This window comes from Corythoichthys intestinalis, chromosome 7, assembly GCF_030265065.1.
Source record: "Corythoichthys intestinalis isolate RoL2023-P3 chromosome 7, ASM3026506v1, whole genome shotgun sequence".
Taxonomy (NCBI): domain Eukaryota; kingdom Metazoa; phylum Chordata; class Actinopteri; order Syngnathiformes; family Syngnathidae; genus Corythoichthys; species Corythoichthys intestinalis.
The window spans coordinates 48111740-48133566 of NC_080401.1; the positions used below are offsets into that span (position 1 = coordinate 48111740).

General features: G+C 39.1%; 1 protein-coding gene across 6 annotated transcripts in view; it reads right to left on the bottom strand.

Moving 5' to 3' along the window:
* ryk (receptor like tyrosine kinase) overlaps positions 1 to 12411 on the bottom strand; it is a 59950-nt gene extending 47539 nt beyond the window's left edge. For 5 of the 6 annotated variants that reach the window (XM_057841569.1, XM_057841568.1, XM_057841565.1 and 2 more), the window contains exon 1: positions 11793 to 12411. In XM_057841569.1, coding sequence (XP_057697552.1) covers positions 11793 to 12006 — 214 coding nt within the window. In that variant the 5' untranslated portion in view covers positions 12007 to 12411. Of the gene's footprint in view, positions 1 to 1504; positions 2128 to 11792 lie in introns of those variants that run through there. The other variant, XM_057841570.1, reaches the window with a different exon arrangement.
* Positions 12412 to 21827: the final 9416 nt, after the last annotated feature.

Sequence of the window (21827 nt, forward strand, 5' to 3'; positions counted from 1 at the left end):
CAGCTTCAGTCAATTTAAACAGTAACGTTAGCTGCTGTTGGCTGTGTTCGACGACGTCTTTGGACAGCTTTTCTACATGGAAAAGGCCACTTGCTGAGCCAGAAGAGGAGCCTACAACCAAGTCCATTCTGCATAATATGTGGCTAAAAACTAGCAAACGAGGCAACAAACGTGAATGCACTGGCCAAAAAATCTTACACGATTGGAGAAGAACTCATCATGCCTACAACCAAGGATATTTGCTGTCAAGTTTTAGGAGAAGCTGCTGTTAAAAAAGGTTGATTCAGTGTTTGGAGAGTTACATTTCCCTGCACTTAATGTTAGTTTTTACCCCCGTCGTGAAACTTTATATTTACGGTCATTTTCTGCCACACATTGCCAGTTCGTGAAAAAACGGCCCACTAAACACCGGTCCGTGGTGCAAAAAAGGTTGGTGAACCACTGGTGTACAGAACAATGGTTAATATGTGCTGTGTAGTAAACTGCTCCAACACCAACACTGCCCATATAAGTACTGGTGCACGATAATTATTGATCCGATAATAGGAATTATGATGTCATCCCGATAAATCCAATAACATTATTAATAGGACCGATAGTATGTACTGTGCTTGCTTTGCAGTTTACACACTATTATGGGAAATCAGTTGACCATTTGCCGGGCATTGCTGCCACCTGCTGGTCAGAATAATTTGCTGCATCTATTTTTTGTTACAGTAGTTTGGTTCATTCACTTACACAGTGCAGTGTCTAGCGGTAGCATTGACAATCGTGAATGCTTTCTGTTACGTTTACGCCTCGGAAATATATGTCTAAGTATTTTATGTTTACTATAACATATGGATGTGCAATATATGTTTACTTCTGTGGTGTAGAGCTGTCCCAACTAGTCGACGTCATCGATGACGTAAATCCGTCGAAGAGCACAACATCCCGTTGACGGTTAATGAAGGGTTAAAAAAATATATGTGTGGAAACTGGAAAGTTCAGAATGTCGGACGTTCTGTATGCAAGCGGGGAAAGCGGCACAATGCCAAAAAAGCGCACCAGAGTGTCCAAAACATTTATTTAAGTGTCCAAAACACTTATTTCAAAGAAACAAAGGAGGGTACACTCTTGTGTCCTGTCTCTTCAAGGCCAAGCTTGGCTGCACGTCGGTCGTGAATAAACACCTAAAGCGCCGTCACCCAGTTTGTAAGTCCATCTAACTAACTAACGACATGTTTTATTGAAGTTGCTAAGCCTGTCACGATATGCAACAAGTCCATTTATCGCACGGCAAATAAAAATGAGGGCGGTAATTTTCATGGCTGCCTGTTATCGCTGCGCACGTACGTGCGTGCGTTCATGCATACATTGGTGCGTGCGTACTGATGGCATATGAGATTCCAGTTCCTTTCTCTTATCAACACGCTGTAGAATTAAAGTTCAGACATACAAAATAAGAAAACATCTATATTAAACACTGTCACGTGAGGTGAATGGGGGAAAAAAGGCAACTTACTTTAGCCTGCTATAAAACATTGGCAGTCGTCTCGTGAAAGCAAACTTGCGGTTAAAAGGTGACACTTCAAATATGAAAAATCTCTGGTTAACAGCATTTGCCAACGGAAAAAATGACCAAAAAAAATCTATTACTGACACTACATGCAATGACAAAAAGTGCTTTTTTTGCGGAGTGTAAAGCTGAAGTTAGCGGTTTAGCGAAAGTACTTCCGGCGAACATTTCAAAATAAAAGCATGCCATGTTCGTCATATAAATAGCGATTTCTGGAGTTAGTCCCACATACTTCAGAATTCAGATTTTACACTAAGAATACCTTTAAAATGACACCCTTTATGAAAAATCTGATTGGCAATGAATAATTATTATAATTATTATAATACTATTCTATATAGTACTGTACTATAATATTAATGTGAGGTGTTTTTTTAAGAATTGTTTTGAATCATGTTGGAAAGGCGAAGTCAGTGTTCTAAATCTGTTTACATTCCATTCTTTTGCACTAGTTAATTCTATCAGCATTTGAACTCATTGTTTATTTGTGATTTATTATTGTTATTTACGTGTTTATTTGTACTTTAATAAATAATTTAAGTGTTCCAATATGTTTTTGTGAATTGATAAGCGTCAACAAAAATTTCATTGCTAAATTAGTAAAAAAAAAAAAAAAAAAAAAAAAAATTTAAGTATTAGATTAGTCGACTAATCGTAAAAATAGTCGGTTGACTAATCGGGAGAAAATTAGTCGTTTGGGACAGCCTTACTGTGGTGAAGGGTCATATGTACAGAACTTCATAAGTTGTTGTGTTATAGAAGTCAGCCAATGCTTTAGTAGCTCAAGCTAGTGTGCTATGCTATACATATAATAGTTGTGTATATACAGTGCTGCTCAAAAGTTTGTGAACCCCCTCAACATTTTGGAATTTTCTATTATTTCAACCTGATTTCCTAATCAATCAATTCAGTAGTTTTTTTTTGTTTGTTTTTTTAACAGTTGTGTTGTCGAGACTAAATTAAAAAGAGTTTTCATCAACTGATGTAGGTGCAAAATTGAACTGTTTGGTTACAACCAAAACCGCCATGTCTGGCGAAAAGTCAACACTGCATACCACCAAAAGAACCTTCTCCCAACAGTGAAGCATGGAGGTGGGAATGTCAAGATCTGGGCTTGCTTTTCATCCTCAGGACCTGGACAACTCCACATAGTCCAGGGAATCATGAATTCTGAGGAATATTGTCAAATCCTAGAACATAACCTGACGCCATCTGTTTTGAAGTTAAAGCTTGGCAGAAGGTGGATCATGCAACATGATAATGATCCAAAGCATTCCAGCAATACAACCAAGGAATGGCTGAAAAAGAAGAAGATTCGTGTTCTGGACTGGCCCAAAGTCCTGACCTAAATCCCATTGAAATGCTGTGGCGGGACCTGAAGCGAGCAGTTCATGCCAGACGCCCATCAAACCTCTCTCAACTGACTGCGTTCTGCAAGGAAGAATGGGCAAAAATCCCCCAAAGTAGATGTGAGAGGCTGATTAGTCACTACAGAAACCGTTTGGTTGAGGTAATCTCTGCAAAAGGAGGCGCAATATCCTATTAACTGAAGGGGTTCACATACTTTTGCACACATGATATCTGAGTTTTTCTTAAATCAACCACTTTTGTTAAATAAAGAATGACAATATAACTATTTCTTTTGTTTCAGTCCATTATTTGGAATGTCAGTATTGTGGATTTGGGTATAACTTAACATTTAATAAGGTTATTTTAGTTTTTTTTACAAAAAATCTGACCATCGCTGTGGGGTTCACAAACTTTCGAGCAGCACTGTAAGTGTATCGTGCAGTTTGTTGTATATTGAGTATTGAATATGTGTAGTTTTCTGTTGTACTTTCACAATATTAAGACAAGTGTCTTCCCATAAAAGCAAGAAAAGACCAAGCCTTGTGGTTTATGAAAGTGCATTCATTCTTAGCTGGCTGTCGGGCAGTGCAGAAGTGAAACGCACTGTTTTATTCATGTCATTATGAAAAATCTGGTGAGATCAAGGGCAAATCTAAGTTGAAAACCACTAGTTTTTTTTAAACCTCCAGCTGTTGAAAAACTCAGGTTATACATTTAAAAAATTATATATTTATTATCGGTTATCGATATCGGTATCGGCTTTGAGGAGCAGAAAGTTATCAATATCGGTTTCAAAAAATGGATATCGTGCACCCCTAGATATAAGCCTCTATTTTTTTTCTGTCCAACCAAGCAGTGAGCTGAGTGGATTGAGCACATAGAGTGGGCGAGCCGGTAAGAATTATGTTATTTTGATCAAAACATTTTACGGAAACTGCTTTGACCAAGTGACAAATAAGGTGTTGCCAATGAATAGTTGCTAACAATGACGTTGGAATGGGTTTAGCCGGCGTTGTTAGCACTGGCGTCTCAAAAGTGCACCAGTAAAAAAATCCCAGTTTTTCAGATGATAAATTACTATATTCTCCAATCGCTACCCACACTGTTGTGTACAGTCGAGAGGCATAAATTTAAGATATTTACCATTCAGGCGACTGAAATTTGATGATAATGGGAGTCCACTTGCTTCAGTGTATCGGGCTTGCTCGCCCTTTCACTCACGCCGTATTATGGTGAATTTCTGCCCCCGGTTTGAACTTTTATAGTAATATCTCCCGGGAATCATGTTTTTTCGGGATTTACTTCCTCCTCTGGTCCATTTTCAATTTCGTACTCCTACCCGTAGCACGATAAATTCTGTTTTGTATTTTGTACGCTATGTTTGCCGTTGACTGCGTCATCGGTTTCAGCGATGCAGAGGAAAAACGTGAGAAAAATTATTTTGATTGCACAATTTCAATAGTTATGGATCTGTGCGAGTCTTAATTATTCATTTTTTAAATACTTTTGACAAGATTCTATCATTTAATTAGTGTGGGGGGGGGGAAACTTGATATGGGGAGTTTAAGTCCAATGGAAATTTTCCAACTTCACAAAATTTGCCAAGCCCACTCTGGCAACTCTTAATTAAATCGACAGAACACAAACACCAAATAATGCAAAATGTGAAGCAAAGCAAACCACAAAATGAATCTCCTTCATAGGCAAATAGTTTGTGAATCACGTGACGCGTCAAAAGCAGGAATACAAAAGGCGGCAGCAAGCAGGTGCTGACATCTAAACAAAGACCCTCTTACAGCCCGCATTTGTCCCTTCATCTACCCCTGACAACGCCTGTGGTACTAACTTCAGATGAAGATGCAGGTTGCTCATCAACACAGGATGCTTACCTTGTCTGCATTTCATCATTGGACTGCGGGCCAAACGTTGAAAGGCTGTGACAAAAATAGCAACTTTTCAAAGCCACAAAGTGCGGGTTTTCTTTCACTTCAAAAGGAGCATACATCAGCCACGTGCTTTTATTGAATGAGTGGCCTCAGGGTGGCGAGGAGGCAAGAATCTGAGCATGGTCGTTCGCCTACATCTCGCAATAAGTGCCTCACTAATGCTAGTTTGGAGGACAAACAAAATAGCAAATATTGGAGAGTTTACCAGTGAAAAGATCGTGAAGAAGTCCGTTTTTGGACGTTAAGGTGGCTTTGTGAACGTGCGCACAAATATTTGGAAAATAAATGATTTAGCCAAGCAAATTCTTTTGGTGGGCACAAGAGAAAACTTAGCGAGCTAGCGAGCTGCTTAGGTTTTTAGATGGCTGATGTTTGTTGAATGTTTTGTTATTGTTTTATAAGATTTTTGTATAACTTTCTAAGTACATTAATCAGTTTTATTTTCAATACTGTGACTTTTCTATTAATTCAGAATGTTTCATTTTTTACCCCCATAGCAATTACATATGCATTTTTGTAGGAACAAGTGTAAATTTTTGTTTCCAATTACTGTAACTTCCCTTACAGTTTTGCATTTATCCTCGTTAGCGTATTACTTGATATATTATTTTGTATTGTGTTTTTTTTAAACACTTTGTTGCTTTTCGTATGTCAGGGGTCTCAAACTTAATTTATTGGGGCGTGGCATCTTCTCGTGTCTTGACAGCATCAAGGATTCCCTAAAAAGTGACGAATGTTGTGAATTCAATTTGGCTAACATAAGTGATTTAAAAATGATAACAGGTTGTTTGTTTGTTTTTCTAATGTCTGTATTTTCTTGTTAGAATTTATTTTAAATTTTGTGTATTTTTATTTTTTCAATCAAAATTATTGCTATAGCTCAGTATTTTTCCTGTTTTGCTTTTATTTCTTCATCTACATTTTTTCTTCCATCTCCTTATGTATATTTGTCTAATGGTACTGTATTTGGTCATAAAACTTTGTATTTTAAAGAGCAGATTTTGTATGAATGTATTTTGTTTCTCGTATGTCTTTTGTTCATTATAGTTTTTTTGTCTGTTTTCTGATTTGATTGTATTTCTTCTGTAATATTTGTGTATATATGGCTATTGTAGTTTTCGTCAACCATGACGATAAAGAAAATATCTTGTCAAAGAACAATTTTTTGGTAACGACGACGAGATGATAACGAGCTAAAACGTGTCTTGGACGACAAATAAAGACAAACGCCAGTTTTCGTTTCGTTTGACATTTTCTTACTGTACGTGTAGTTAGTCAGCCTGCATCGTAGCAGTGTTTGGGTCTAGTCTCTCATGTGACATGTCCTGCATCCCCAATCTAACCGTCACCGCTGACTAGTGGTCAACGCATACTAGGAGTGCACGATATCAATTTTTTGAAACCGATATCAATAAATTCCTGCTCCTCAAGGCAGATACCGATACGATAACCGATAATATATATACAGTATAAAATTTTTAAATGTATATTCACCTGATTTCTTGAACACCTGTAGGTCAAAAATAATAGTGGTGGATTTGCCTTTGACCTAACCAGAATTTTCATGTTGACATGAACATTGTTATAATGAACAAACAAAAGACAAGAAGTTATCACTTCAAATAAACTGCCCATATTTAGTTTTTGAAATAAATATAAGTTGAGTCAATCAAAATCAGTCAATGTCATTGACGATGTGTTCCCCTGAACAATGAGCACTGAACTAAAACAAACCCAACAGGCATTGTGCTTTGTCAGCAGATAAAACTTTTGGTTCAACAGGAGAAGAGACGTTTGTTGTCTTGGCCCATGAAACAACTTTCTTAAGAAGGTAATTATAGGACAGCAAGCCTATCAATAACCAAAAGGCCTCTCAACAACTTGAAATCATAACACTGTAAAATGCAAACATTTGCTAATTCCCATTAGAGGCGTGCAAAATTTCCGATTCTTAGATTATTCGCGATTCGGCCGTGGAAGATTCGGGAACGATTCACAAATATCCAAATTCCGATTATTGAATTATACCAGGTAAAGCGGAAGTAAAACACAGTCAGCGCGGTCTTTGAGACGCAATGAGGAACGGACCGAGAATAAATATCATGTTCAACTCATGCCGCTAGATAAAAAAACACAATCATACCTGACTGCGGCTGACAGCCACTACAAACAACGCCCAGTTGCTTGTTGCTACAAACATACGGCTACAGTAGATATCATATATATGTAGAATTAGATGCAAAATGACAGACAACGTAGGTGTTAGAACTTGTATTATTGAACAGAGATGCTAAATGACAGACTTTCCGGCGTAAGTAAACAGCCGCCATCTTAAAGCAGTAGACATCTCTATACAGGGTGACCCAAAAAAAAGTTTACACTGCCATAATACAACTTAAATGCCATGTTTATTCATCTTAGAATTAGAATTGAATCACAAATTATACATTATTGTAAAGAACATGTACAGTACACTCTATTTTTCAATGTGTCCTCCCTTAAGTGTCACAACAGCCTCCAGGCGCCTGCGGAACGCTTGACAGGTCTTCTTTATGTAGGATGCTGTCATCTTTTCCCAAGATCTAACAATGGACCTCTCCAAGGCTGCCACAGAAGTTTGTGGCTTCTTACAGGCACTGTCCTCCACAGTTGCCCATATGCTATAATCCAGGGGATTGAGATCTGGACTCTGGGGTGGCCACATATCACCTTGTCAATCAACTTTTTGGTCCGCACAGATCGGCACTTCCAGACCCAGGTTTTCGTGAGGCTGTTCCAGTATCTTTCAGCTTCTTTTTAACTTTGTAGACTGCACATCTGGATATTCTCAGATTTGCTGCAATCTCAGTAGGGGTCAGACCGGCACGCAGCAATTCAGGTACAGCTAAAGTTTTCTTCATTTTCAGCAGAAGCACAGGAATTGTAGAGACGAGAGATTACCAGCTGCATTGAGTGACCTTAATGAATCACTTAAGCATGACAACTTATTTTTGACAACTTTGTCAAAAGTAGACAGAAGGGAAATTATGGAATAATGGGAGCAATTTTAACAACTGTAACAGTTGATTCACAACATTAAATTAATTGAATGTAGTTTAAAGTTGCTGATACAGAATGGGGACTGGAGTTTTTTATTTACTGTTATATGTTAACTTGACACAGAAATAGTAGTTTGGTTTAGCCTGAGAGGATTTTTGAACAATTTTGGAACTAATGTACAAAACATAAAAAAAATAAAAAAGGGAGGGGGGGGGCCTCAATAATCGTTTTATAATCGAATCGGAGCCTCTGAATCGTAATCGTAATTGAATCGTTAGGTGCCCAAAGATTCCCAGCTCTAATTACCATAGTAAGGTTTATTACCCAGTGATGGAAAAATACAGCCTCTAGAACAGTAACAAAACTTTGCAAACTGTCAAAACATGAGTGGAAACAAACGCACACATCCCAATCCACCGACACCATGCCAAAAACATGATACAGTATATTATCGGGCCTATTAATAATGTTATTGGATTTATTGGGATGACGTCCTAATTCCTATTATTGGATCGATAATTATCGTGCACCTCTAAATCATACACTACCAAACCAAACCATGATGTTCTTCAAGCCAGGCTGCACTACAGGCTTCCTCGTTTTGAAACACAGATGTGTTTTCTCATCTTGGCAAGTGAGAGTATGCAGTGTTGATTTAGCCTTTGTAAGTCTGTGCTGAGAGATTATCACACACTAAATGTTACTTGTATCGTTAGCATAGCATTTGCATTAGTATTTGCATTAACTTTAGCGTCGCGAGCGTCTTCTTCAACGGTTGTTGTGATATTTATGTTTTGTTGCAGTTGTCTACGGCTTAGTGTAGTAGTGCCCTGTGCTTCCGGTTGCAAATAAAACCATTGAAAAACCCTCACGAGGTTGGCACCGTCTTTGTAGACGTTACAATCTGTGCTCGTTTGTCAATGTTCAATCGAAATTGTTGGAAACTTTTATTTATTTTCTTAAATTTAACTTTGGACTTAACGGAAACATTTTGAGTATTCATCACCTAAATCTAGACAAAGACTAACACATTTTGAAGTGACTGAAATATGACTAAGTTGAATAAGTATTTCGTTAAAAGACTAAGACGAATATTAAAAGGGCTGCCAAAAACAACACTGGTGTGTACCTAATGTTTTGACTTTTCCACTGCCATTAGCTAATCCCTGGTGCAGAATGACTATGACAAATACAATTTATGAACGGCTAGAGGGATTATTAGTATAACCATGGAACACACGGTTGTGTAGGACCGCAATGTATCCCATTGGATATCTTCTACATTCCATCCCATTCTCTTTTACGACACATTGGTCACATGCAGAAGCGATCAGGGACGACAACCGCTCTTCCCGGCTTCTTCAAGACGCAGCCCGCGCATTTCAGTGGAGCTCAAACGTTCGGCTAGACGGCCGCTGGAGGAAAATCTTGTTTGGTAAAGATATTGGAAACATTTCCATCTGTTGTTCAAGCTCCACTTCACACACTATATCAGCACTTCTAGTCTCTTTACCAGGTATTGGTGTTGGCCAGTAGAAGGAAATTTCGATTTCAAGGGGCCCTGAAAACACACAGCTGGCAATTGAGAGCGGCAGTGGTTCATTTTCAATGAGACATCACAACACTCCTCAAAACTGGTTGATTTTGTTTGGTCTCTAAGGAGAGAGAGAAAATATACTATCATTCTTGGGCAAAATTAACATTATTTTTTGCAAAGATGCTACTTTCTTCCTTGAAATTAGACTTTTTCTTGCTCAAGACCAACAGCATGGTGAGCTGACGGGAAGGTTGCAGGAAAACAACAATGTTCTTCTTGGTCAGACTCAGGAACTACAAGATGCTCACACTATCATGGCAAAGTACAATACCTGCCTCTTTTCTAGTGAAATTCAAAGAGGATAAAAAAAACATAGTTTGAGTTTGAAATATAGCTTTTATGATACCATATCTGGAGCTTTTCTGACACAACTTGAGAAAACGACTGTCAATCACTGATTCAGGTGAACCATCAACAGCAAATATAATTTTTGAGGAGAATAATTCACATTTACAGGCTTGGCATTGTGATAACACAGCCGTAAAAAACAAATTTCTGGATTCAGTTTGTTTTGTCCCATTGTGGTATTGTGTGGCCCTTTTTCTGGTCTGTTTTTTTTAATATTGCATTTCTTTATGAAATTATTTTAAAATTGAAACACAAATAACAGATGGCCAATTGTCAGTTGGTTAATTGAGTCAAACGATTTTCAATCTGATGAAATCAGATTGGAAACTAATGTCATTTAACTCCTACAGTTCACTTGTCCACACTATATATTAAATATATCTAGATTTTTGTGTTTTCTATATTATTTTCCAATTTATGTCTACTTTTGTCAAGTACTTCTTGTATTTCCCCCAATTCTGTACACTTCATCTACTACATATTTTTTTTTTAAATTTTCATCTGGACTAAGATATATTTCTGTATTTCAATTCTGTATATGTTTTTTATATTTCAGGATTTTTAATATCTGTAAATTTACCGGAATGGGTTTGTATTTCATTAATAAAAAAAAAAAAAACATATTTCATGTCACTTCATAATACTTTGTTTCATTAAAATGTTTTGAGTAGATAGACATGTGAGTTAATAACAATTTAGTTTGTTAGTAATTATTTTCACCTATTGTGTATCACAACAACTATATATACACTGGTATAAGAATATAACTAGTATATTTAAAAACGTTTTGTATTTTTCCAGCTATTTTTATTTTTTTTTTTACGTTTTTTTCCCCCTCATGTTGCAATTTTTCCGAAAGTTTTTTAACCACTTAAAATTTTTTTTGCATCACTTCCTAATCTGCTAGGTATGTCCCCGATCAAATCAAGTAATCTGAAATCAGGCCAGATCACGTGATTCTTAGATCGGAATCTAGCAAAAAATATTTTTCAGGATATTATTTTTATAAGTGCTACAAAGCGAAGAAACAATCGAGATTAGGGATGTCTTAATCCAATCATGTGATTAGAAATCGGGCCAACTGCACCATTTTTCAGAGAATCAGAATCAGGGGAAAAGGATCGTTTTTTTGGGGGTTTTTTTTTTCCCCTTTAATTTTTAAGGATTAAAGGCAAACAAAATAATCCAGAAATACAATGGCATTGCCAAAAGGAACAAAACTATACACATTTTATACTCTGCAACATTCCCGGAAAAAGCGGTAGAGGAAGTAGTGTAACATGTTTGGAACTTTTGTTCAAATTTTTAAAATTATTTTCAGTATTGGCTCGCGACTCAATCGGCAGATTCTCAAAATCAGGTGACTCGGGTGCAAAAAATATGCGATCAGGTGTTTTGTACTATCTAAAAATTAAACACCACCGGACATAAATACACAGACTGTCGGTAGGAAAACGTTAGCTGTCACGGCAAGCTAACGTTATACTTCACTAAATATTTTATATTAGGATGTACTTTTTTCCCCTCAATAAGTTGCCCATGTGTCGATTTGGTACTCAACTCTGTATTGGCAGATCCTCAAAATCAGGTGACTCGTACTCAAACCCGGGTACAAAATTATGTCATTGGGACAACCCTACAGTCCACCCAAATACTTCAGTCTTATCCATTTCAATATTGTATATTTTTCCCCACACTGGTATGTAGTACATTTTTTAAAACAACAAAACAAGTGACAGTTAATACTTTCCAACTATTTCAATGCCATTTACAGTGATAGACATCAACTGCATTTCAACTGGAATGGCTGCCATTGAGTGATTCTGTTTCACTGCCAAAGACGGCGATAGACGTCCAATCCAATTTAATTGGTGGCAGTCAAATTAGATTGGACGTCGGTCGCCGCAAATGAGTCAGAAAAGACAAAAGTCATCAATAAGACAAGTTTCCTTACCGAGTAGCCTGTTGAGCTCGTCCACACTCATGTAAATGTTGACGCTGCGGTTGTTGCCGCTGCTGTCGTCGTAGTCGAGCCCCGAAACAGAGACTCCGAGGGCCCCTCCCGGCAGAAGCACCAGCAACAGCCCGAGAAAGAAACCCCCGAGCGGCCGTGACCGTACCGCCGAGTGCGGCCGTCCCCGGAGCTCGGACGGCTGCCGCCCCAACATGGCAGCGGTCGTCTGGCTCGCAAGTTGTCGTCGCCTCCCTTCTTCTCACCCGTCGGTGAATTTGCAAATCCCGGAGGGCGACATTCTTCGTCACTCTTGGCCGCCTCGCTCGTTCTCCACAGCGGGCCTGTTTTTGTCTTCGGCTCGCAAACCGAGGCGGGCTAATTTAGCCGAGATGAGCTAATTCGGCTAACTTTTCAGGCTCGAAGTTGGGAGGTTTACAACTTTCTCACCCGCTGCACATAACAACAAAGCACCAAACACAATTACGTTTAGCCTCCGCGGCTAGCAATATTGAATAAAATCATTCCCAATAGAGGTTAAGATGTCCAGCTTTCTCCCTCCATGGTCGTCTCTGTTCTTTCCCCACTAGCTCACTCACTTTTCACTGGTAAAACGCGCAGGGTGAGGCGGGGGCGAGCACTGCTCTGGCTGTCCACATGTGGCATTCAAGTGTCGTGGGAAAAACAAATACTTCAACTTGTAATGTCAACGCTTTGCTGCATTAACCCTTTATAGGCCACTCATTCAACTCATGGCATTCCATTGACGTCCAATCAAGGGCGTAGGTTTGGTCTCAATATTGGTAGGGACAATATAACAGCATAAACTGCATGTACACTTCTTGATGGGGACAGGACATTATAAGACCAAACAGATTGGGTGAACGGCGGTCAGGGCAACATTTCTCACCAATAAGAACCTAATTAATTGATAGGCTAAATGATTAATGCAAAATAAATGTGTATTGACATGTACTAACTTTCACTCTCCAAACTTTACAGTATGGACCCCACTCACCAACGTCACACAATGACGTGTTGCTGTATACCACCATATTGTCAGTCAGTGTTTATCCGTACTCTCAATGGTTTCAATTTGTCGTGCAATTTATAGTGAAATTCATGGAAGCCCCGGTGCTTTCGGACGCTGTAAACTCATTGGATGCGTTGCATAAAAGGCGTTATGTGGAAAAGCTTCAGTCTATCCATTCACCAGATCCATATTTGATGCCTAAATCCATATTTTTCGACCCGCTGTCTTCGCCGTCTCTGCCTGACATCTGCTACCCTGATATCTACAACTATCTTATCCACAGAAACTCAGCCTATTCTCACGAAACTTTGAAAAACTTTAAGAGCAGCACTCTAAGCAACATTACCCCGTGTGACTCTGTACTTTAATTTTCTAAAATGGCGACAATCAAAAAAAAAAAAAGTTGACTGCGATGGCCAACGCTTCAAGGATAGGTGGATATTGGACTATTTCTTCAATATAATACGCAACAACTGTGTCTGCCTCATTTGCAAAGAGACAGTCGCTGTTTTCAAAGAGTTCGATGTGACGCGATATTACCAAACAAGACACGCTGACATGTACGACATTACAAGGAAGATACGCAGCGAGAAATTATAGCAACTTGAAGCTAGTTTAATTTCACAGCAGCAGTATTTCACAAGAGCCCGAGCGTCGAAAGAGAACGCCACAAAGGCGAGATTGTTGAAATTATGAATTAAAAAAAAATAATAATAAAGCAAATGTGACACACAGAAGGGCTTGCTAAAAATTGTTTAAATATATTGTTCTACGTAAATCAGCCAAGGTAGCCCCCCACATTTTTACCACACCAAATCTGGCCCCCTTTGCAACACGTTTGGACACCCGTTTAACTGATGATCTGTAGACAAGGCCAGCTTCTTTCACTTGGTACCAGCTAAATATTATTCAAAAAATAATGATGGCGGAAGAAATAAACATCTTGAATTTGAAACTGTATGTTGTCGGCGATTAGCCTCGCAATGATCTTAATTGTGGTTGTCAGCCCAAAACCCTCTAAATATATATTAAATGCATCTCACCAGGTATAAAATGACTACTACATAGTCTGTGGTGATCGTTTGGTGCCCAGTTTTCTCGTCGAATTGCAGCAGTCCATCTTGCGCTCCTCTCCGGGTCTCTCAGAATACAGTAGAACTTCAAGTCTCTCCGTCTATCTTTTGTTGCTGCAACCAACCGCCACACACGCCTTCACCATTTTGATTATTAATGTTAAAAGCAGAAAAAACACACCATAATAGGAGGAATTTACGTAGCGGTAATGCGTAAACACGACGAGCTGACGGACAATATGGCGCGGATGCGTGGTTGTGACGTCATGTGAGTGGGGTCTATAGGGTGTTCCATAATGGTTGACAACATTTTAAATGCCCATATCTCGGAAACTACAAGATGGATCTTAACTCATTTGCTCCCACAAACGTATAAATACGTTCTATAATTGTTTCAGTGTCCCAAAGACCTATTTATACTTTACGTTTTTTTTTTCATGAGACAGCTCTAGGTTCTGATGCAACTTATCTCCAAAGCACAATGCTGAAAATCCATTTTTAAGCAACAAAACTGGTCACTGGACGGCATTAGCGCATCTGGTAAGACCCGCAACCCGATTCAACGGAACGAACGGCCTGGCCACACAGCCTGGGCGCTGGCGGAAGACAACCGAATGGACTTCCAGGACGCCAGGCGCAGGAAGTCCGAGCTGGACGACCAGGAGGACGCCCGGGATGCGAGGCGCTGGCCGACCGAGCAGAACGACCGGGACCACCAGTGCAGCGGACGATACCGTTGAGTCCATGCTGCTCGCCGAGCAGAGCCCGCACCGCCGTGCTCGGCCGCTCGCGTCCCACGCAGCATCCAGTGTCCCGCGACTCAGCCGGAAACGCGCACGGCCAAACCAGTTGCCCCCCAAGAACACAACATGCCCCACACAAGTTTCCCAGGGGCGAAGTCCGCCACGAGGCAGTGGTCAACACAAAAGAAAGACTAAAAAAAAATCCATCTTGATGAGACACTACAGGCGGTTTCCAACAATTTTGAAAGAACACACGGACGAGCACATATGGAAGCGTCTACATACAAGGACAACGCTAACTTTATGATGATAACACACACTCAGTGGGAAAAGCAGTACATTATTTCCAATCAGACCCACCTATAAGCCATGAAGTGTATGTTAAAAAAAAAAAAAAAAAAAAGTTGGGAAGAGGGAAAAGCCCACCCCGTCTGCCGAGACAGCCGCAGCGGCCACAACAGAACCACCTCCCAGCCCAACAGTCCAGCCACGTGCAAATAAATTGTTACTTTGCTATCAAAAGCTCTATTTGTCTTGTTCATTATGACATTTTGTAAAAGGAAAACATTATTCAGATGTTTGGGATGTAACTAATGCAAAAAATAGCTGTGTTAAAGTCAAAGTTATGTTTGAAATGTATGCTTTTACAAAAAGCTCAATTTCTCTCTTTTTCATTCAGAAATTGGAAAATTGCTCAAACTAAGCTATTTTCTAATGCTGATTTATAAAGAATGGAAAAAGATATGAACTAACTTCTTTTCCTGCTAAAAGAAGACAGTCTAATCTTTCTTTTGGTGGGTTCCATGTTTATATAGCAATACAGCAGAATTTTCTGTGGACCTTGCAAAATCAGTCAAAATCCAGTCGAACGGCCGGGAGCGAAGGGGGTTTCACCGGTGAAAATAGCTGGGAGTGAATGAGTTAATGAAACTAAATACACTTTATGTTGAAGGTCATAAGTTTTATTGGTTAAATTTACAAAGAAAAGTACAAATATTTGTTGGTTCTATGACAGATTTTCCTCAATGTTAAATATGAGCGCCGCCTGTGACTCTGCACACGTCAAGTCGGTATTCGAGCTCGTGCCAAACTCGAAACTCAAACTTGAAATTTTTGGTGCCAAGTCCTAATTTGTTTTGAAGTTGGTGCCTTCTTTGTAAAATTTGTGAAGAAGGCACGCTGCACTGTCTTCGGTGACTGAGTCCGAGCATACTCTAACAAGCAAAATGCCTTTTCTTTTGAAGTGAACGGCATTTCTTAACCTGAAAAGAGAAATGCCAAACCTTACACACAAAAACTTAAAACGTTTCTACACAAGCTGTGAAAATCTGAGGTCATTCCAACGAAAATTCTCAAAATTATTGGCCAACGAAATGGGGTCAAACATTTTGGAACACCCTGTGTAACGTCTTAATCTGATCATTTTTCTTAAATCAGTAAATATTTGTTTTCATCTTGTTTTGAGTTTTAAAGGCTAGTTAGCAGATAAATGCGTCAGATTCTTCCATGTACTTTTAGTAAATATTGCCATTTGTACTTATTAGGCACATACATCTAAAAGTCGGTAATTTTTTACCTAAATCAAGGAAAAATGCTTTCAAATCATGTTTAGAACAATATCCATTCTTGAATTTAAAAAAAAACTTGTAAGAAATGTTCTTAAGTTTAGATACACAAACTTTTTGTTTCAAATGAGCAATTTTTATTTCAAGAAATCTGAGTAAAATTTACTTGAAGCACTAGCAGATAATTTCCCTTATTTCTAGTAGATTTACACTGAAAACAAGGGAATTTAAGGTTGTTGTTTTTTGTATTAAGTAGGTGGGTTTTTGCTGTGCATATGTATTGGTTCAGGCAGGGCCGGCCCAGGCCACTTGGGGGCCCTAAGCAAAATGATGCCAAGGGCCCCATATTTTTGGCACACCATTTTGTCACAGTGTACTGTGAAACCCATACATGCAATCCAACCCATACGTCCATATTTTGTATATTAATCAGATTTTGTTGCACTTCATACTTCAAACTTCTCACCCCAAATGATTGTCAGTACTTACAGTAGATAGCGCCGAACCTTTTTCTAAAAAAGGAAAAGAAAGAAGTTAAGGAAGAACTTTTATTTTTTTAAGCTTGAAATTAAGTATCAAAACTCAAAAAGTCAAATAAAGCAAACTGTAGTAAACAAAATAGAATATGAATTAAACAATTGCCAGATTGGGGCCCCCCTAGTGGTCAGGGGCCCTAAGCAGTTGCATAGTCTGCGTATAGGCTGGGCCGGCCCTGGGTTCAGGTGATACACCATTCGATCATACCCTTTGTTGTTTAAAAAAAAAAAAAAACTTCTAAAGAAACACTTTTAAAACTTCCAGAATAAATGTCCTGATTATTTTAGCAAATTTAAATTACATTTTTTTAACACAAATTATATTAACATACACAAGAAATACAAACTTGTTAATCATCTCTCAAGTATCCAGGAATGGGGAAAAAAAAAAAACATTTTTCTTATTACCACTCAAAATTGTCTTTCTAAATAAATTAAATATAACAAAAAAGTTCTTAGTCATGGAACAACAAAAATAAATCAAAATGGAGCCTTCCTTCTCAGGATTAACACTACTGTTTTTGTCCACAAGTACAGCCATACTCAACAAAAAATGAAAGCTCCTTTGGGCTGCTTTAAGACCACATAAGTAAAATAAAAATGAAAACTGGGGAGAAGGGTGTACCGTCAACCTTGGTTCACTACATTTCTTACAGTTTAGCAGAGTTTACTATATTTCTCAGAGTTTAATTATCGTTAACATAGTGGAAAACACGTGCAGGAGGACACTTCTACTGTACCTAAGCAGCTTCCTACTCAGGTTGGCAAGTTCACACAGTTTGTCGTAATGGTAATGCCAACTCTATTACTTCGATTACTTACAATGGCTGCTGGCCGAAAAAAAACTTCTAATATCCCTCCTCTTCGAAGCACGTGGAGGATGGCAACATAATTCTGAATTGTGAGAGTGTGGGGAGAGGTGGGAGTCAAGTCATCAGCCAATCAAACGTGCGTTTGAAGAAAAAAAATGGACCGGCACATTCAGCAAGTGAAAAAGGGGTAAATAAAAGTTTAAATAATTCAATAATGGTAGGGTCAATTCTATCGTTACAACATATGGGAAGACAATCTACAGTGGGGAGAACAAGTATTTGATAAACTGCCGATTTTGCTGGTTTTCCCACTTGCAAGCATTGTAGAGGTCTGTAATTTGTATCATAAGTTCTCTCCAACTGTGAGGGGCGGAATCTAATACAAAAATCCAGAAAATCACATTCTATAATTTTTAAATAATAAATTTGTATTTAACTGCATGAAATAAGTATTTGATACATTACCAACCAGTAAATATTTAGGCTCTCAGTTCTTTTTTAAGAACCCCTCCTGTTCTCCACTCATTACCGGAAGTAACTGCACCTGTTTGAACTTGTTACCTGTATAAAAGACACCTGTTCACATGCTCAAACAAACAAACTCCAACCTCTCCAGAATGGCCAAGACCAAAGAGCTGTGTAAGGACATCAGGGATAAAATAATAGACCTGCACATGGCTGGGATGGGCTAAAGGAAAATAAGCAAGCAGCTTGGTGAGAAGGTAACAACAGTTGGAGCGATTATTAAAAAATGGAAGAAGTTCAAGTTGACGGTCAATCTGCCTCGTTCTGGGGCTCCATGCAATAGCTCACCTCGTGGGGCATCACTGATCATAAGGAAGGTGAGGGATCAGCCCAGAACTACACGGCAGGACCTGGTCAATGACCTGAAGAGAGCTGGAACCACAGTCTTAAAGAAAACCATCGGAAACACATTACGCCGTCATGGATTAAAATCCTACAGCGCACGCAAGGTGCCGCTGCTGAATACAGTGCATGTCCAGACACGTTTGAAGTTTGCCACTGACCATCTGGATGATCCAGAGGAGCAATGGAAGAAGGTCATGTGGTCGGATGAGACCAAAATTGAACTTTTTGGTCTAAACTCAGCTTGTTGTGTTTGGAGGAAAAAGAAGGATGAGTACAACCCCAAGACCACCATCCCAACCATGAAACATGGAGGAGAAAACATTTTTTGGAGCTGCTTCTCTGCCAAGGGTACAGGACGACTGCACCGTATTGAGGGGAGGATGGATGGGGCTATGTATTGCCAGATCTTGGCTGACAACCTCCTTCCTTCAGTGAGAGCCCTGAAGATGGGTCGTGGCTGGGTCTTCCAGCATGACAACCACCCAAAGCACACAGCCAAGGCAACTAAAGAGTGGCTTCGTGAGAAGCATCTTAAGGTCCTGGAGTGGCCTAGCCAGTCACCAGATCTGAACCCGATAGAAAATCTATGGAGGGAGCTGAAAGTCCGTGCTGCCCGGCAGCAGCCCCGAAACCTGAAGGCTCTGGAGAAGATCTGCATGGAGGAGTTGGCCAAAATCCCTGCTGCAGTGTGTGCAAACCTTGTCAAGGACGACAGGAAACGTTTGGTATCTGTAATAGCAAACAAAAGTTTCTGTATCAAATATTAAGCTCGATTTTTGTGATGTATCAAATACTTATTTCATGCAATTAAATGCAAATTTATTATTTAAAAATCATTCACCGTGATTGTTTTTTTTTTTTTGTATTAGATTCCGTCCCTCACAGTTGAAGAGAACTTATGATACAAACTACAGACCTCTACATGCTTTGCAAGTGGGAAAACCAGCAAAATCGGCAGTGTATCAAATACTTGTTCTCCCCACTGTACATGACCTATGTAACTGAACACATTATATAATGCAAATAAGGTTGCTTAAAAGTTGGTGGGGACAATTTGAGCATCCTGAAAAGTTGGTAGTGTTTTGTCCCTACCATCCCTGTGCAAACCTACGGCCTTGCGTCCAATCCATTTTGACAGGGAGAGGTTGGCAGCCAATGAGAGGTGCTCTGAAATGGTGAACTTGTCAAAAAAAGAAAATGACTGCACTGATGTACTTTAACATGTAGAAAATGAATTTGACTCTCAAATATAGCAGTTTTTTCCCATTTCATATTTATTCCACCTAAAAAAAAAAAAGCATCCGGAAACACCCACTTTTTTTTTTTTAGCAGTTCTGGTTGTGAGGTCACAGCCAGAATTGATGATCATGTATAAGCTTTCTTGTACAAGTTGACAGAATGAAAGAACGGTCACACGGCAACAAGAAAATACAAACCCTATGAGTAGCATGCTAGCAAACTGCAGCTCATTCTGAGTGTGACATCTTCTGTTTGGAGTTTTTTTTTTTTTTTGTGCAGCTGAGAAAAGATGACTACCGGTAATTAGTACCCAATTTCATTGTTAGGCCTTTCTGTCACTTTTTTAATGGATTTGTGTCCAAATACAGTCTGCTATCATTTTGAAGTCAACATTGTCACATGCATCTTACCAAGTAATATGTTTTCAGCGTCCGCTGAGATTAAGGTGGCCGAAAATGTCATTGCATGTAATTCACTGTCATGTATATGAATTTAAAATTAAGACTTTACCGGTAAAATGTTGTCTACAAAGGTTATAAAGCAATAAAAAAATAAATAAATAAAATAAAAAAACGAATGAAATGAACATTTTTATTTTTATAATGGGTCAAAATTTCAAAAAGCTCGGAATTTACAACACCGCCGTACTTTCTATTCTCCTCTATGGCTCCAAAACAAGACAATGGCCACAAGAATAGATGGCTTTGACAGCAGGGCTCTCAGAACCACCGAGAACATCAGGTGGCCCAAGAAAATCTCCAACGAAACGCTGCGAGCCCAGACAAATCAGCCCGGAGCCTCCCGCCTGGCTGCACAGCGCCACATCCGCTGGCTTGGCCATGTTCTCGTTCTTCCTCCTGACCACCTGACAAGAGCCAAATCATGATGCTTCCTCCAACATGCTTCATGGTGGGGGATGAGGTTTTGATGTTGGTGAGCTGTTCCATTTTTCGCCTCACATGAAGTTGTGTGTTACTCCCAAATAATTCAACTTTGGTTTCATCAGTCCACAAAATATTTTGCCAAAACTTCTGTGCAGTTTCCAAGTGCCTTTTTGCGAACAACAAGCAAAATTAAACACGCAACAATGTTTTTTTTTTTTTTTCAACACAGCAGTGGCTTCCTCCGTGAGTCCTCTCATGAACACCATTTTTGGCAATAGTTTTACATATAGTTTATGTGTGCACATAGATATTGGACTGAGCCAGTGATTTCTGTAAATCTAGCAGACACTTAATGGTTATTTTTTACCTCTCTGAGTATTCCTCGCAGAATTCTTGGCGTCATCTTTGGTAGACGGCCACTCCTTGGGAGAGAAGCAACAATGCCAAACTCTCTCCATTTGTAGACAACTTCTCTGACTGTTGATTGATGAACATCCAGACTTTTAGAGATGTTTTTGTATCCTTTCCCAGCTTTATACAAATCAACAATCCTTGATCGCAGGTCTTCAGACAGCTCTTTTGACCGAGCCATGATGCACATCAGACAATGCTTTTCATCAAGACAATTCTTACCAGGTGTGTTTTTTATAGTGGGCAGGGCAGCTTTAAACCACTCATCAGTGATTGGGCACACACCTGACTTAAATTGTTTGGTAAAAGTTGGTTTACATTGCGCTTAAAGGCTCCTTAGGAAGAGGGTTCACTTAGTGTGAGAAATTCAGAAATTCTTTTTCATACCACTGTACATCACTACTTGCTGCTAGTCACTTTATTCCCAATCTGTGTACACTGTAAAGTGTTTTCATATCAGCCTTATTGTACTTTTGTTTTGTGTGGTGCATGTTAGGGTGACGCTTTTAATCTTGTTTATTCTGTACAATGACAAAAAGGCTTTGTATTCTATTTCGTAGCACCTTTGATATCTAAAAACAAGTATTAGCAAATCATTGTTTTACCCGATTCTAATCCTCTGGTGAACAAATGACAGTGGAGGATTTTAAATTGGCCCTTGCGTCTTGAGAGTTTTCCAAAAGCGACCCTCGGAGAAAAATGACACTATTTTCGACCATTAAATATTAACATGAATTGCTTCCTTCTTCAGTAATGTGTTTCTATACTAATATTATGCAACACCGCCCTCTGGTGATCAACTCATAGCAAATGACAACCAACCTGTGGGACAAACAAGCCTGCTCTCCCCCAGTGTTTTTGAATTTCAACTC